At 33.0% G+C, this 18705-nt stretch overlaps 2 protein-coding genes across 2 annotated transcripts; both read right to left on the bottom strand.

The window, feature by feature from the left end:
* Positions 1-329: 329 nt before the first annotated feature.
* On the bottom strand, positions 330-4213 carry LOC137836986 (LRR receptor-like serine/threonine-protein kinase RPK2). The gene has a single exon (XM_068645794.1). The coding sequence runs from the start codon at positions 4004-4006 to the stop codon at positions 605-607; it is 3402 nt and encodes a 1133-aa protein (XP_068501895.1). The 5' UTR covers positions 4007-4213; the 3' UTR covers positions 330-604.
* Positions 4214-8544: 4331 nt separating this feature from the next.
* Positions 8545-12481, bottom strand: LOC137836985 (LRR receptor-like serine/threonine-protein kinase RPK2). The gene has a single exon (XM_068645793.1). The coding sequence runs from the start codon at positions 12323-12325 to the stop codon at positions 8843-8845; it is 3483 nt and encodes a 1160-aa protein (XP_068501894.1). The 5' UTR covers positions 12326-12481; the 3' UTR covers positions 8545-8842.
* Positions 12482-18705: the final 6224 nt, after the last annotated feature.

Here is an 18705-nt window from a genome sequence, read left to right as displayed (position 1 = left end):
AATTAAAACCATACTTTAACCTAATTATTGTTACAATTAATTACTTTGCACTCTTTCAAATTTGATTTTCAAAGAAAAAGGGCATCTGAAAAATAATTAACAGTTCTAGAAAGTTTGAAATAACTAAGAATATAGCTATTATTTCGAACTTTATTGTTATATAATAAAACGTGAGAACATTCAAAATCCTAGTATAAGCATTTAGTAACAAATATTTTAAAAGATAACATTCTAATACTTTCCAAAAAAAGATAGCACTGTAATCATTAAAAGGTCAGATAAATTTAGACATTTCGTTGAATAAATTTAGCAGAACAGCACAAAAGATATTGAAAAAACATAATCTATTCTTCAATTTTATTGAACAAATAGACATGTAATGGAGGGGAAATCCAATATCTGCATTCTTCTGCAGAATCAACGCATGGCCACCTAACCTAATCAAGAAAAGAGTACTGAAATTTGGAGCTACAACTATATAAAAATGTACAGGGGGAGAATAAGTACAAATTAGAAACTCAACCTAAATCCACAAAAATGCTAAATTACAAATTACAATATTTCTAAGATTAATAATGTTAAAAGATGAAGCCACAGAAACGGGCTAGCATGATGGAGGTTGAAGTTGCTTAAGCCTTCTGACAACTTGTTTCATTGTAGGTCTGGTAGAGAGAGAGTCAACAGTACACACAATTGCCAAGTGAAGCACCTCTACCAAATCATCTCCAGGTCCTGCTTCCCATAACCCGGCAGTGAAAAACTCATTTGCCCTTCCTTGCTTCAGTAGCATGCATGCCCATGCCACTATGTTGAACCCATTTCCAAAATTAGAAAATGAAGGGTCCAATGCCTTCTTGTCTGAGAGCAACTCCAGAAGCACCACACCATAGCTATACACATCAGCCTTATCAGAAACACGGCAAGTCATCGCATATTCTGGAGCAACATACCCAAATGTTCCTGCTACACCAGTGGTTGCATGTGTCTCTGAAGTTCCCAGAAGTCTAGCCAATCCAAAGTCCGATAGATAAGCATTGAAATCATCATCCAACAAGATGTTGCTGGGCTTGACATCACGGTGAAGAACACGGGGAACACACTGATCATGCAGATAGGCCAGTGCACGGGCTATGTCCAATGCAATCTTGTGAAGAATCCTCCAATCTACAACCCTTGTGGACCTCTCCTGGATGAACTTTTCAAGATTCCCACCAGGCAAATAATTGTATATGAGAAACATCTCTGTCTCACAAGCATGATAACCAATCAGAGTGACAAGATTTGGATGATGAAGCCTTCCAAGGGTCTTGGTTTCAGCATGGAACTGTTGAACACCTTGGAAACGTCCAACTGCTAAACGTTTGACTGCCACCAGAATTCCTGGTGATACCTCTGCCTTGTATGTTGCCCCAAAACCTCCACTCCCAATACAGTTGCCAGCATTGAAATTTCCTGTGGCTTGGACAACAGTTTCAAACGTCAATGGGACCCCAATATCAGTAAACACTGTAACTTCTTTTCTTGTAGAACCCACAACCCTGGACCTAGGCTTCCACTTCCGAGTGTAAAAGAATAGAACAATCAGGGCTATAAGAACTGAAAAAATGGCTGAAGCAGAAGTTATAGATGCTATTTCAATAGAGCTCAAGCCATTCCCATTCTCCTTGCCAGTAGCTTGTTCTGATTCTGAATTATAAGGGTTGCCATCAATAGGCCCTAGTTGACTTCCTGATGGCACAGATAGAGAAACTCCTCGGCAGGGGCTTAGATACGGATTCCCAACAGCACTGCTGCATTTAATCAAGCCACTATTTGAAGGCAACGATCCAGATAAGTTGTTGAAAGACACATTGAATGCTGAGAGTGTAGTGACATATGCCAAGCCATCAGGAATGTGACCAGAAAGATTGTTGTTATTGAGCAAAACATCAGTCAGGTTTCTCATGTTCTCAATAGCCTTCGGAATCTCACCAGTAAGATAGTTTGAAGAAAGGTCCAAGATCTCCAAAGAGTACAACTGCCCCAGGCTGGTCGGAATTGAGCCATTTAACTTATTACCAGCCAAAGAAAGAAACTTCAGATTCTTTATCTGGCCAAGGCTGGTGGGAATCTGACCTTCTAACTGATTCCTACTGAGGTTCAGCGATGCAAGGGAGACCATATTCCCTAAATCAACAGGAATTGATCCTGCAAGCTGATTTCCAGACACATCCAAAAGTTTCAATGATCTGCATATCCCATTGAAACTGGAAGGAATATGGCCAGATATCCTATTATAACTGACATTTAGAAGCAATGCATCTAATCCATGGCATTTCTCAAATAAATATGTAGGAAATGGTTCAGTAAGATTATTTTCACCAACCAGAAATGTGTAACTGCTCTGTTTCCCCAGCCTGTCACGTGCCATAGGTAAAGACAGAATGCCATTGAAGTTGTTTTGACCAAAGTTGTGAACTACTGAAATACCATCTCCCCCCATTGCTGTGAAAAGTGAATTCTCCTGAACCTTTGACGAAAAAAAGGACGCATATGGTGGAGAAACATTGCCATCTTCAAACAGGTCTCCATTCCAAGAAGGTTCAGGGGGACAAACAGTATTGGAGAAATTAGGAATTGAACCAGATAACATGTTCCCGCTAACATCAAACGTGCTCATACAGGGAACGCGAAGTCCTTCAGAAAGAACCCCAGTAAGGTTGTTTCCGCTTAAATCAAGAAAATACAGTCTCTCGCAGACACCAAGCTGGTTCGGAAACTCCCCACTGAAAAAATTCTGAGCCAAATTGACCATTTCCAAGCTCTGACAACGACCCCAACTTGCCTGAAAACTGCCTTCCAAATTCACCATGGGAGCCCACAATATCCTCAGCTTCGGAAGCGACAAAACCTCCGCAGGCATCGACCCTTCAAAATAGTTCAGCTCATCATTTACAGAACCCAATTTCCCAAAATCTCCGGCAACATCCCCACGTGGATCAAAGAGATTTGACAGCACCAGGACTGACAAATCCGAGCAATTCCCAAGCTCTCTTGGCACAGAACCACTGAGAGTGTTCCTGGAAACATCCAACACCTCAAGGCTCTTAAGCTTCCCAAGCTCACCAGGAATACCCTCTTCTAGTAAATTGGAATACAGTAAAAGCGTCCTCAACCTCCCACAATTCCCCAAACTCCCAGGAATCCCTTGAACCAACGAATTCCCAGACAAATCCAAATGCTCAAGCTTCCAACAATTATCCCCAATCTCTCGCGGAACAACCCCACTGAACTGATTAAACGAAAGATACACCCCTCTAAGCCTCCCAACAAAACCAGGCACAGAACCATTCAATTCATTAACAGCCAAATTCAAAACCTCCAAACTCTCAAGAGAAGAAATTGAAAAAGGAATCTCTCCTACAATCCTATTAAACCCAAGATTCAGAACCCTCAACTTCCTCAAGCCATTAATTCTCAAGGGAAGATATCCACTTACCAAATTTCCTTCTAAATCGAGAACCTCTAGCTTTTCCATGCCCCAAATCGCTTTGGGGATTTCACCCTCCAACGCGTTGAAGGGGAGAGACAAAACCCTAAGCTCCGTGAGCCCACTGATGAAATTAAAAGAAGAAAAGTTTCCAAAGAGAGAGCCTTTACTACCTTCGCACGTTCGCCGAACTCCGAATCCGTAAAGGGGGAATTGAGAGAAACCAGCGCACAGGTGAGAGGTTCGGTTGTTGCCTTTTCCGGTGACGTTGATGGCGACAACCCGGGAGTTCGCGTTGCAGAGGACGCCATACCAGGAGCAGTATCCAGAGTCAGGGCCGGCAGCGGAGGTCCATGTGGAGAGAACGTCGGCGGGGTCGGAGAACGATGCCTTCAGACGGAGGAGTACGGATTCGTCTGAATCGGCCAATACGGCATCGCTTCGCAACGAGAAGAGAAGCACGAAGACGAGGAAGAGAAACGGCACTGGGGAATTCCATTTGATCACTGAACTGCAATGAGCAGAAGAAGAAAACATCTCACAGTGAAATAAACCGAATCACACGGAAAAACCCTTCTTCCCCGTTGTAGGATTGAAGTCAAAGAGAAGAAGAAAGGGTTTTCCAAAACCCTAATCCTGTGAAATCGAAGAAGAAAGACGATGGAAATGATGGGGAAGAAGGAGGAACAAGACTCGGACTCAACACTGTTCTTTTTGCAAAACGCGTTTTTCTTCCTTTCTTTTTTATTTATTTTGTTTTTTAAGTATAAAAATGTTTTTTAATGCCTTGATAAAGTGGACCCCTCAACATTAAGTCTAAAATAGAAAAAGCATATTTTAATTAGGTTATTACTTTTATAATTCTATAGCTAATTACATAGTTATGATTTTGATTTTGGTAAAGTGTACCCCTCAATATTTTGATTTTGGTTATTGATTGCATCAAGTTCTCAATTCTCAGAAAAAAAAACATTTTTAACATGTATACTTAAAAATATTGAGAGTTATACATAAATAAAAAATAATAATGTAAAGAAAGTGATAGAGACTTTAGTTATGATTTTTTTCTGTTTTACTATCTCAATTACGGTTGAGAAATTTGAAGAATGTTGTGTTTTTTTAGATAAAATTCTCATCTCACCATTAACGTGTTATTTAACCATGTAAGTTTTATGATGATATAAAGTAAACTCTAATATGAAAGGAGAAATGGATTATTATTTGTATCATATATTTTTTATGAGATTGTTTTTTAGTACATTTTATAGTAGTAAATAATTATAGGCATGATACATTTTTTGAAAAACATAGATAATCATAAATTATTAGATTATGGTCTAAAGATAAAGATAGAAATCATTTTTCACTTTCACAACAAAATAGTGAGAAAGATTGTTGTTTAGATTTGTATACCTAAGTTACCATTCAAGTTCCTTAGGCATGCTAGAAATAAGTTTGAAATCATACTCTAAATTAGTAAATTAACTTTTATTCAAGAAGCAAATTTGTTATATTTGTGTTAAAATAGATCTAGAAAGGAAACTAGTGTTAAAAGTTAATGTTTTGGATCACATACTTAGATTAGAATATGAAATTTTTAATTCCACTTGTTTAAATTATGGTAAGTGCATAAGTAATGTTAGTGTAATAATGTTCCGCTAAGGAATCATAAATAAACTTCTCAAGATGAAAGAAGCTAAAAAACTACTATAATTGAAGTTGATGATGAATAATTAACACAAAAGGCTAATAATGTCGAGCATAATTCTTAAACATCCTTACTAGCCATTGATAGATATAATAAAGTATTTCTAAAATTAGCCAAATAATATTAATCATGTAGGTTAGCTAAAAAGAGAAAAAGTGTTGATAAGTTATCTTGAGATAAATAAAAAGGCTTGAATTCAACAAATATTTAATGTTGAACTTGTTTGAAGTAATGAGGTAATGGAGTCTTATTTATGATTGTTTGCAAAATGATAAGATTTTGGATATTAGTGACATAAATGTTAAGATGTGTAATAGAGATAAGAATAAGTAGTCTATTCATTTTATATCTTCTTTGGGTCTATCTATTTTTATTATTAATGATAGATAATATTTTTTTCTAATTTGTGGTTCATTTGCAAAGATTATATGCATCTTTTGGTTATTCAGCGAAATGATCAATTTATTGTGTTTTTCTTTAAAGGAGTTTCAAGACTTCTTTCCTTGTTGAGATTTATGTTTCATTCCACACTACAATATCTTCGAATATTTACATGGTTCATACCACACTTCAGTGTCTTCTTCTACCCTCCAAGCAAAGGTCACAACCTAATCAATCTCGCATATCATTGGAGCTTTTCTCACTCTAACAAATCTTTGAACTAGAATTGACTGATGTGTTTGGACAATCTCACTTCCAGACACAGGCTGGTGTAACTATAGATGTTGCCTCTAAGAATCCCTTTCAGTTTAAATAGATGATGTATCAAATGGTTGCTCTAGCATATATATAATAACATTGTCTACCCCCACCTATTGAGCCACCACATTAGATTTACTTGAACTCTATTTATATTTCAATGAAGAACTTTCATCAAAAGTTACATTTATACTTAAAATCAAAATTTGTTCAGATGGTGACCAAGTTTTAGCCACATGAACTCTCTTCTTGGCTCTAGGTTTTATCTTACCATCATTTACAAGATAATATGTAGGACAACTAAACACCTTCAACATTGAGTAGTTTGTAGGCTTACCAGACCATACCTTAATAGAAGACTTGAATCAATTAGTCATAGATGGGGACAGGTTCATCAAAAAGCATGTTTTGAGATACCCTTAGCCCGATACCTTTTATCTAATCTAGAATGAGACAATACAAAAATTGTTCTTTCCAACAAGGTTTAGTTCATCCTTTCAACTACCTCATTCTATTATAAAGTATGACGAACAACGTAATTTCTCACAATGTCTTCATCTTTAACTACCTCATTCCAACCTATTGCTTATCCTCAAATGCTTAACATTTTTGCCAATCTAATTAAGCATAAGAGTAAATCAATGTTTGAAATGACTGAAATCTTCATATTTGTACTTCATTTTGAAAATCCAATTCATCCTTAATCATTAGGGATAGAGAGGAAGTATCTAGCTCTTCCCAACAAAATAACTCTTAAAGGACCTTAGTAATCATATGAACATAGTTCAATGTGTCATTTGTGTTATGCATTTCATTAGGAACGAACTTTTTAAGTTTCTTACAATAAATGTAATGCTCATAGAACTATAGAGTCTCCATATAGTAATTATCTTGTAACATACGCTTACATACAACTAGCATCCATTTTTTCACTCATGTAGCCCAAACATAGATGACACATATTATTATCAAACGCAAATGGAGAGACAGACTACATTAATGTATCACTGTATAACCTTTCTAAATATAGAAGTTACCTATCTTGTTTCCTTACATTACCAATCACTTCTCTTCCCTAATACGTGCATCACCCACCTTAAAAAATTCACGTGAAACCTTTTTCATCCATTGTACCCATTGAATAAGGTTTTTCTTTAATTATGGAATATTATGAATGTTTGACAATATTCTGACTACTCTATCTTGCATTTGAATATGGATAGACCCATTAGAACATTACCATTAACCCTTACATCATGTGTCTCAAACCAAATCCTATTTGGACATATATGGAAAGTAAAGTAAAAAAATTAGACTTTAGAATAATTCAACTTATTGCATATTTAAGCACCAATTGATCTCAAACACTACATCAATTTGAGCAAAGACAGTCAAAGAATATTTACTCATTTTCTTGGGACAATATTCTCTTTACTAACCCAATTCTTTTCAGTAATAGCAAATGTCCCTAGGATTGACTTTGTCCTTCCCTTTCTTCTTACTCTTCTACCCCTTGGCAACAGTAAATGTTGTCAATCTAGATAGGCCAACCTTGTCACCATTGCTAGCATCACTACGTCAAAGTTTTCCATCATAAAATTAAGACTTCACCTTTTCCAACTAGATGCAATTTTTGCTTACATTAAAAGGATTAATAATTTTTTTAGTGAAAAGTCATTTTGGCCTCTTTATTTAAAAATTTTATTCAATTTAGTCATACTATTTTTAAAGGCTTTCAATCGGTATCACTTTTGGTTAAAAGGAAATATAGTCATTTTCGTTATCAACATTTAGAGAGTGATCACGTGGCACAACAAGTTAGGGACATGACGTTGACCTAGTTCGAAAAGTGTATCTAGTTAGAAGTAATAATTTGTTTTAAAAAATAAATATTTTTATGACTTTCTTTTAAATAAAATTAAATTTATGATCTTACGAATTAAAACTAACTAAATTAACTATTTTTATTAGTCATTCATAATTAATTATTTTTTTCTTGTATATAGAGCAAGAGATCGTATTCATTTTTTTGATGAATTCATGAAAAAAAATGTTAAAGGATAAATGTGATATATTTTTTATCAAATGAATCACTCTGAATCAGCTTTTTAAATTATTCTTAACTAATCAAAATATGTTAATTATTATTTTTATCCAATCAATTATAAACTAATAAATTTATCAAATTCCTCAATTTTCTCATTCATGAGACAATCAAAACTAAACCGTAAGGTTTGATACTTTCGAATGTTTCTGAACTTTTTTTTAATCAAATCACTTAATGGAGATAATTTTACACGAACGGAATCATTTTAGTTTTCTTAAATTAATTATTTTTAAAATATTTTGATCAATTTTAAGAGTTTTTTAAAACTAAAGTAATCGAATAACACATGTTAAATTATTCAAAGGTAAAATCAGATTGAAAGTGTTAGAATATTAAATATATGGATCAGCTAATAAGAAATTATATTGAATTTAACTGGCACTCTCGAGTTCAGGTAAACTCTGTGTAGTCTTTGTCCAAGTCTTGCGTATTCTTAGTAAAAGTCTTAGTCGAAGAGTATTTTATGTGAGTAGCATTCATCCATGTATTTTTTAACCCTATAATATCGATGCATTTAATATACTTAAATTCTTATTTTATGGTACTCAAATTAAGCAGAACTACACGAAAAAAAATATAGATTATATTCGTCAAATTTATTGAACAAATAGACATGTCCAGAGGGGGAAAATCAAATATCTGCATTCTTCTGCAGATTCAACAGTCAACACCAAGCCAACTATCACCAAATCAACAAGAAAAGAGTATGCAAAATTGGGCCACGACTATATAAAAATGTACAGAGGGGGGGAATAAGTACAAATTGAGAACTCAACCTAAATCCACAAAAATGCTAAATTACAAATTACAATGTTTCTAAGATTAATAATGTTTAAAGATGAAGAAGCCACAGAAGTGGCTAGCATGACGGAGGTTGAAGTTGCTTAAGCCTTCTGACAACTTGTTTCATTGTAGGTCTGGTAGAGAGAGAGTCAACAGTACACACAATTGCCAAGTGAAGCACCTCTACCAAATCATCTCCAGGTCCTGCTTCCCATAACCCGGCAGTGAAAAACTCATTTGCCCTTCCTTGCTTCAGTAGCATGCATGCCCATGCCACTATGTTGAACCCATTTCCAAAATTAGAAAATGAAGGGTCCAATGCCTTCTTGTCTGAGAGCAACTCCAGAAGCACCACACCATAGCTATACACATCAGCCTTATCAGAAACACGGCAAGTCATTGCATATTCTGGAGCAACATACCCAAATGTTCCTGCTACACCAGTGGTTGCATGTGTCTCTGAAGTTCCCAGAAGTCTGGCCAATCCAAAATCCGATAGATAAGCATTGAAATCATCATCCAACAAGATGTTGCTGGGCTTGACATCGCGGTGAAGAACACGGGGAACACACTGATCATGCAGATAGGCCAGTGCACGGGCTATGTCCAATGCAATCTTGTGAAGAATTCTCCAGTCTACTGCCCTCGTTGACCTCTCGTGGATAAACTTTTCGAGATTTCCACCTGGCAAATAATTGTATATGAGAAACATCTCTGTCTCACAAGCATGATAACCAATCAGAGTGACAAGATTTGGATGATGAAGCCTCCCAAGGGTCTTGATCTCGGCATGGAATTGTTGAACACCTTGGAAACGTCCAACTGCTAGACGTTTGACTGCCACCAGGATTCCTGATGATATCTCTGCCTTGTATGTTGCCCCAAAACCTCCACTCCCAATACAGTTGCCAGCATTGAAATTTCCTGTGGCTTGGACAACAGTTTCAAACGTCAATGGGACCCCAATATCAGTAAACACTGTTACTTCTTTTCTTGTAGAGCCAACAACCCTGGACCTTGGCTTCCACTTCCGTGTGTAAAAGAATAGAACAATCAGGGCTATAAGTACCGAAACAATGGCTGAAGCAGAAGTTATAGATGCTATTTCAATAGAACTGAAGTCACTCCCACTCTTCTTGCCAGTATCTTGTTCTGTTTCCGTATTATAAGAGTTGCTATCAATCGGCCCTAGCTGATTCCCTGATGGCACAGTCAGAGAGACTCCGCGGCAGGCACTTAGGTACGGATTCCCAACAGCACTGCTGCATTTAAACAAGCCACTGTTGGAAGGCAAATATCCAGATAAGTTGTTGAAAGACACATTGAATGCTGAGAGTGTAGTGACATATGCCAAACCATCAGGAATGTGACCAGAAAGATTGTTGTTATTGAGCAAAACATCAGTCAGGTTTCTCATGTTCTCAATAGCCTTTGGAATCTCACCAGTAAGAGAGTTTGAAGAAAGGTCAAAGACTTCCAAAGAGTACAACTGCCCCAGGCTGGTAGGAATTGAGCTATTTAACTTATTACCAGCTAAAGAGAGAAACTTTAGATTCTTCATCTGGCCAAGGCTGGTGGGAATTTGACCTTGCAACTGATTCCTACTGAGGTTCAATGATACAAGGGAGACCACATTCCCTAAATCAACAGGAATCGTTCCTGCAAGTTGATTTCCAGACACATCCAAAAATTTCAATGATCTGCACATTCGACTGATATTGGAAGGTATATGACCAGTTATCTTATTATAACTGGCATTTAAAAGTAATGCATCTAATCCATCACATTTCTCAAATAAATATGTAGGAAATGATCCTGTAAGAATATTTCCTCCAACAAGAAACGTGTAACCGTTCTTCTTCCCCAGCCTGTCATGTGGTATGGGTAGCGACTGAATGCCAGTAAAGCTGTTTTGCCCAAAGTTGTGAACAACGGAAGTACCAACTCCCCCCATTGATGTAAAAAGAGATCTTTCAAGAACCATTGACAAAAAGAACGACGCATATGGCGAGGAAACATTCCCATCTTCAAACAGGTCTCCGTTCGAGGAAGGAACAGGGCGACAATCGGTATTGGAGAAATCAGGAACTGAACCAGATAACATGTTCCCACTAACATCAAACACGCTCATACAGGGAACGTGAAGCTCTCCAGAAAGCACCCCAGTAAGATTGTTTCCACTTAAATCAAGAAAATGCAGTCTCTTGCAGACACCAAGCTGGTTCGGAAATTCCCCATTGAAAAAATTCTGAGCCAAATTTACCATCTCCAAGCTCTGACAACCACCCCAATTCCCCTTAAAACTGCCTTCTAAATTCACCATGGGAGCCCACAGTATCCTCAACTTTGGAAGCGAAAAAACCTCCACAGGAATTGACCCTTCAAAATAATTCACCTCATCATTCACTGAACCCAATTTCCCAAAATCACCGGCAGCATCCCCGCGCACATCAAAGAGATTTGACAGCACAAGAACCGACAACTCTGAGCAATTCCCAAGTGCCCTCGGCACAGAGCCACTGAGAGTGTTCCTGGAAACATCCAACACCTCAAGTCTCTTAAGCTTCCCAAGCTCACCAGGAATACCTTCTTCCAACAAATTAGAATACAGCAAAAGCGTCCTCAACCTCCCACAATTCCCCAAACTCACCGGAATCCCTTGAACCAACGAATTCCCAGACAAATCCAAATGCTCAAGCTTCCAACAATGCTCCCCAATCTCTGGCGGAACATTCCCACTGAACTGATTAAACGAAAGATACACCCCTGTAAACCTCCCAACAAAACCAGGCACAGAACCATTCAATTCATTACCAGCCAAATTCAAAACCTCCAAACTCTCAAGAGACGCAATTGAACTAGGCACCTCCCCAATAATCCTATTAAACCCAAGATTCAGAACCCTCAACTTCCTCAAACCATTAATTCTCAAGGGAAGATAGCCACTTATCAAGTTCCCTTCTAAATCGAGAACCTCTAGCTTTTCCATGCCCCAAATTGCTTCGGGAATTTCCCCCTCCAACGCGTTGAAGGGGAGAGACAAAACCCTAAGCTCCGTCAGCTCACTGATGAAATTGAAATTAAAAGACGAAAAGTTTCCAAAGAGAGAACCTTTGCTACCTTTGCATGTTCGCCGAATTCCGAAACCGTAGAGGGGGAATTTAGAGGAATCGGAGCACGGGTGCGAGGCTCGGTTGCCGCCGTTTCCGGTGACGTTGACGGCGACGACGCGGGAGTTCGCGTCGCAGAGGACGCCGGACCAGTAGCAGTGGCCGGAGTCAGAACTGTCAGCGGTGGTCCACGTGGAGAGAACGCCGGCGGGGTCGGAAAACGACGCCTTTATACGGAGGAGCGCGGATTTGTCCGAATCGATCGCAACGGCGTCGTTTTGCAACGTGAGGAGGACCACGAAGACAAAGAATTGAAATTGCATGAGGGTATTCCTTTTGATCACTGAACCGCAATGAGAAGAAGAAGGAGAAGAAGACGAAGAAGAAGAAGATGAAGATGAAGAAAAAGATGAAGAAGAAGAAGAAGTAACAGAAGAAGCAGAACACATCTCACAGTTAAAGAAGAATGAAGTGTGGTGTTGGAGTGAAGTTGAAGAGAAGAGGAAAGGGTAATGACAAGAGAGAAAGACGATGATGGAAACGATGGAGAAGAAGGAAGAACAAGACACAACTCAGCACTGTTCTCTTTGTGAAACGCGTTTCTTCTCCCTTTTGTCTTTTTTTAATGTAAAAAATATTTTCTTAAATTATTTTTAATCATATATGAATTTCAAAAAATGGGTCACAAAATTAAGAAGAGTGTTTTCCTATGCCAAACAAAAGTATTTTTCATCTTTTAGATTTAATAGTTCTTTTTAAAATAGATAGTTGAGTTTTTTTTTTCTTTGAAGTCGTGGTACTCTTTATTGTAGTGTTCAATCTTTATCTCAATCTTAAAATCACTTTCTTTTCCAAATCAAAGTCCAATGAAGAACTGTGTTTGGATTTATGTTTGGACAACACAACTTGAACAAAACTCTGAACTACTTTATTTAGTCCGAACCCGTGTGTAATTGTTTTTGTGTTTTTTTTTTATATTAGTTTAATGAATTAAAAGAGATTTGAGTTATATTTTAGAAGAAGAGAAGAAAATAATGAATAACTTTAAGAACCATAAAAGAAACTTAAATATTGAATAAATATATTAGTTGTTGTTTGTTATCTCTCTTTATATGTAGTTTTTTTTGTAAATGTTGGTGTGTGTACATGAGGTATAATTGTACTAAAATTGACAATAAAGTTTAAGGATTTTGTATTATTTAGTAAAATTAATTTTGTAATGCTATTTTGATATTAGTTGTGTAAAATTAAGTGTGAGGGTTTTTGTTTTATTTTTAAAAACTTTTATTTTGTATATTAAACTCGTAAATTTGGTTTTATTTAATGATTATTTAACATAACATTTATATTGTAGATAGCTGAAAACACTATAATGAAAAACAAAGTAATAAAGTTAAAGACAACAATTTGAATGGGTTAGAGTTTGGATATGGTTGTGGAGATGTATGGTTATAAAAGAGTATTTGTTCTAAAAGTTTACTTATAGTAGATGTTTTGTTCACTCCAATTGTTAGGATGATACCTTTGTTCATGTAAGCAAATTGAAATTGAAATATTTATTAAGTTGAGTTGTAGAAGATTATATGTAAATAAGGTGATATATAGGAATGTGAAATGTAGATTGAATGGAAGATCATCATTTACTTTTTAATATATGATGGTATATTTTGAACATGTTCACAATCCTCAATACAAAAGAAAAAGTTTATGAAATTATATGAATGTTAAAATATGCCTATTTTGTTATCTTCTTTTCTTAAGTCTATAATAGATGCATTTCTGTACATATATAGTTTGATTTATATTTTACTACTATAGAAAAATATATTAAATACTAAATATTCAAAAGAAAATATTGTTACTTATTTTCCTTCTTTGTACATAATTGTCTTTTATAAAAAAAAGCACATGCAATCTTTTAAAAGTTTTCCTTAATATAAACGAGTTATTTTATTAACTAAATAGAAATATACTTTACACATGTAGTTATTTTAAAAATTAAAGAAACTTTACTTCAAAAAAGGAATTATTTTATATATATATATATATCTTATTTATTTTTATATTAATTATTATGAAAAAGGTTATTGGTATTTAATAATATTTAATGTAAAATTTATTAAAGTTGAAATGAAATTCATGATACATATGTACTTAAATTTTGTGATAAATGCATACTGAGTTGTCAATTTTTTTATTGTAAATAAACTAGCAATATTGATTTCTTAACACAATAAAAAACAATAAAAAAATGTGGAAGGGAGGAACACGATAAAATAATAAGAGAGTTTAGAGTTTGTCACATATTTCTTTGTCAATATATGGTTGTGAGTTTTCTCAATGTCTTTGTTATTGTAACTAGATGTTCTTATTTTGTGTGAAAATATTGAAATGTTAGATGTTTGATATTAAGGCATATGCAAAGTTTGATTAATCTTTGTGAGTAGGTTAATGTTTTTGTTATATGGTGTAGTTTGAGGATTTTGGATTCACAAAGGGTTTTGGTTCATACTATCCCAAAATTAGGGTTTTAGTGAATTTTTTATTTACCTTTTATGATAGGAATTGACAATTAACTATAATTTATGGCATAATTTTGTGGTACAATTTTGGGCTTTTTTTTCCACTCTTACATTTCGAATTTGAAGATCTAGTTATGTGTTTTCATTTTCTTTAGGCTTAATTATTCTTTTAGTCCTTATATTAAGGATCAAAAGTCAATTCAGTCATGGATTTTTCAAAAAGTTCAATATGGTCTCAAATGTTTATAAAACTATTTAATGTAGTTTCTACAGTTAGATTGCTCTCAATAAAATGATTTACACATTTGATTATGTAATTGTACATTGAGTTATATGTGTTGTTACCACATTAAATCGTTTTTAAAAAAATTATGATCATTACATTGAATTGTTTTGAAAGAGTTGGGACCGCGTTGAACTTTTTTAAAAAAATTGAGACCAAATTTAACTTTTTAAAAAAAGTTGAGGCAACATCGAACTTTTTAAAATCTGGTGGATGTAATTAATTTTTGGCCTCAGTGAAAACCAATGATTTAAAGTATGAAATGACGTTTTATTTTTTACTTGAATTCTAAAAATAAGAAATTTAGATGATAAGGAATTGAAAAAATTATGTTAATCTTCATTTTTTTTTTAATAAAAACATTACTAAAATAGTATAAAAAATCAGATTATGCCATAAAAAGTGTTATTTATATCCAAAGATGGTACTCTATGTAAGAAACATGCATTACATGAAAATAATATTAATAATGTATAAAATTTATTTTGAAGAATATATTAAGTGAATTTTGTAACATCCAAATTAATATAAAGATATTTTTTATTTAATTAAAAAATAAGAGTAAATTTTTATTAAAAGGTTTCTTATAAAAAATATTAATCATAATATAAACATTATATATATATATCATATATATAATATAAACATTATATATATATGAATATTATTTTGTAAATGTAAGTTAAATACCAAAAAAAAAGTGAAATTAAAAAAAAAGATAGTTGAATTGTGTATTTAAATTTTTTAAATATTTTTGCAAATCAACGTCAGACCAAAGATGTCAAAGAAATCTTTTAACTTGATAGATGCATTGTTAAGAGGTTTTCTTATGAGAATTTCAGATGTAGATCGTTAAATGTAACTTCAAGTCGACAGTGTTAAACACACTTTTTAAAATTTGTTTAAATAAAACTCTCCTTCTTTAATTACTTTTAAATAAATAACATGTAATTTAAAAAATATAAAAGTAGATAGACTCATACAATGTATTTCTATATTGGTTCCTCTGAAAATTCAGACCATATCCAGTTCTTGATCAAGTTCTACTAGCAAACTAATACTGCAAGATACAAGACAAGTATTCTCTAGATCCCATCCACTCTTAGCTAAACATAGAATATTATTTGGGTTGCAACCATCCTGGCTATACACAATAAGTATTTTTTGGACTCAATCACTTATGGCTAAACACAAAGTATTATTTGAACATGCAACTACTGGTTAAAACCTGGCTAAACAATTTGTCTACACAAAGGATGTGATCTAAATTATCACAAGTTTGCTAACAAAAAGAGGGTAACGTCCTAAGATGGATAAAAGATTGAGAATACTTTTTTAGGTTGCTAACAAACACAACAATATTCTTACTCAACAACTAGGGCTTAAAGATTGCTAAAGGTTACAAGAGTGTTAAGTTGCAAAACTTTTTTTTTGGAGTCGTTGTGAGGTCTTGCAAAGTTCTTCTTCTTTTTCTTCATCTTGCATTTGTGCACATTTGAGCTTGAAGATGCATTAAATGTTCTTCATGCAACAATAAATGTGTATATCTTATTTTACACAACTCTCTGATACACAACATGACTTATCAAGCTTAAATCAGGTAGTTTTTTTTTTCAAACTTGAAAAAAGCGAGGGACCAAACAAGGTTGATTGTCATTGAGGGACTATAATTTCTCTTTTTTTAGAAAATATGTTTGCATGGAGCAACTTTAGACATATTCTTTAAAAGATCTTTGATGTAGACACTTCAATGTGAGATCCTTTTACAAGAAACAAAGAGACAAACATTCTCTGCATGCATATAATAAACATTCATGAGTGTTCGACATGTACTATGAAATACTATTGACTATATGTACTTATCGTGTGTCCAAGAAAAAGTTTACCAAACAAAGTATATGAGAAAAATGTTGTTTGTCTATTCGACTAGACAAAACATTTGCATATATTGAGATCTTATGCTTACAAAATCATGTTTTATGCTTTATTGTTTAAGCACATAATCAAAACTGAATATGTGATTTGTTAAAACCAAGTCATCCATGAGTCAATATCTTAGGAAAGATCTCCAAAACTTCTTTGAACAACTTCTACTAAGAATGTTCATCTTTTACCTATACTACATGCACATATGAAAGAAAACACATAAAGAATTGAGATATTTGTAAGCCTCAAATATCAATCTCAATAAACATATAATAAAGGCCTATGATTTTCTTAAGAATATTGTCCATTTTACGATCTACAAAAAAATACATGCTCACTAACCTTAACGATGATGAACATGTATTAAACAGTATCAAGTTTAGTTTATGAATATTCAAGTTCACGACACTATTCTAAACTATTTATATATTCACCTACTTTACAATTACTTTCTTGGATCCTATCATGATCTCTCCCTTTTCATCCTAAATTTTACCAAAATATAATTTCCAACTATATACTCTCATGTGTTAACATAACCTTAACTCATCACGAGAAAACTTAATACTTATCCTATGTTGTGAGACATAATATAAATAAATTGTAAAAAAAATAATAATATATTATTACTAAATAGTAAGAACATAAAATAATAAAAGGAGTAGTATATTCCTAAAAGTAAATTAAATAATGAAAACATAAATAAATAAAAGGAAAAGTATATGAATGGAATAAATATACTAATAAAAATAAAAATAATATAAAATAACGAGTAGATAACTAAAAATAAATTAAATAACATAGATATAAAAGATAAATATATTATAAAACTAAATTAAATAATAAAAGCACAAAAATAAATATAGTAAAACAATATATAACTTAAAATAGATAAAATCTTAATAAACACACATAAGTTTAAGATTAAAGATTAATATAAAAAAAACTTAATTTCACTTCCCTTGATATAAAGATATGATAGAGATAGAGAGAGAAATATGATAAAGATAAAAAGAGACAATGAGAGAGAGGGAAAGAGAGAGATTTTTGTTTGTTTGAAAACAATGGTTGTGTAGGATATTTATAGAGTTTTTATTTTATTTTATTATTATATTAATGTTTTATTAACTAATGAATTATTTATTATGATTATTTTATTTTATTCTTTTAAACTTGCCCTGCAATATTTATTTATTTATTTAAACTTTTTCTTCTTCTTATTTTTTATTTCCATTCTATTTTATTATACCGTTCATACTTTATCTAAATAAACATGAAAAAAATTTAAATTTTGAATTTAATCATAGAAATTAAAACGTAATTTTTTCTAATTATTATATTTTAATAAAAACAAAATAAGTAATATAATTATCTAAAATTAGGAATGTTACAAATTTATTACTTTATATATTAAGAGTGAAATGTTAAAAATATTTAATAACAAAACTTTGATAAAGGTTATGTAACTAATAAAAAAAAAAAATATTTGAATATAATTTTTTGTCTTAGACCTTATAACTTATATTTATATAATAATAATAAAAGAGAAAGGAACTATAGTGATATTTATTCAATAGAATAGATTATTAAAATTAAAAATATTTAAGATAATAGTTTTAGAACTTAAAAAAAGTTATTAAAAAATCACTCCTATAATTATTGTGTGGTAGACCATTATTATGATTAAGATTGTTGTCATTATTGTAAACAATGATGATAATAATTTGGATACTAATAGTGATGACAAGCATAGTGATAATCATAAGGCCATATATATTTTGGGTGGGGTATTGATGGTCATATGTTTAAGATCCATGTCTTATAAGAAAAATATTTTTACATTATTTTTTTTTTGTTTCAGAGAAATATTCCATAATAATAGGTTGAAGTGTAAATAGCATATCATTAAATAAGGTTTTAGAAGACATTTTAATGGAAATATATATATATATATATTTATTTATAAGATCTTAAAATTAATGTGACATAGTAGAATACACATGAAGTAAACTAAAACTCTAAATGAGAGATATGGTTAAGATGGGATCAATCCCTAATCCCTAATAATAACAATTGAGAGGTATAGTGGTTATGATTA

This window comes from Phaseolus vulgaris, chromosome 4 (genome assembly GCF_000499845.2).
Source record: "Phaseolus vulgaris cultivar G19833 chromosome 4, P. vulgaris v2.0, whole genome shotgun sequence".
NCBI lineage: Eukaryota > Viridiplantae > Streptophyta > Magnoliopsida > Fabales > Fabaceae > Phaseolus > Phaseolus vulgaris.
The sequence above is the reverse complement of the archived record's forward strand: the minus strand, read 5'-3'. Positions and strand labels throughout refer to the sequence as shown.

Bases quoted from the DNA above. Each gene is read 5' to 3' on its own strand.
- LOC137836986 (XM_068645794.1), bottom strand. From the start codon at position 4,006: ATGTTTTCTTCTTCTGCTCATTGCAGTTCAGTGATCAAATGGAATTCC.
- LOC137836985 (XM_068645793.1), bottom strand. From the start codon at position 12,325: ATGTGTTCTGCTTCTTCTGTTACTTCTTCTTCTTCTTCATCTTTTTCT.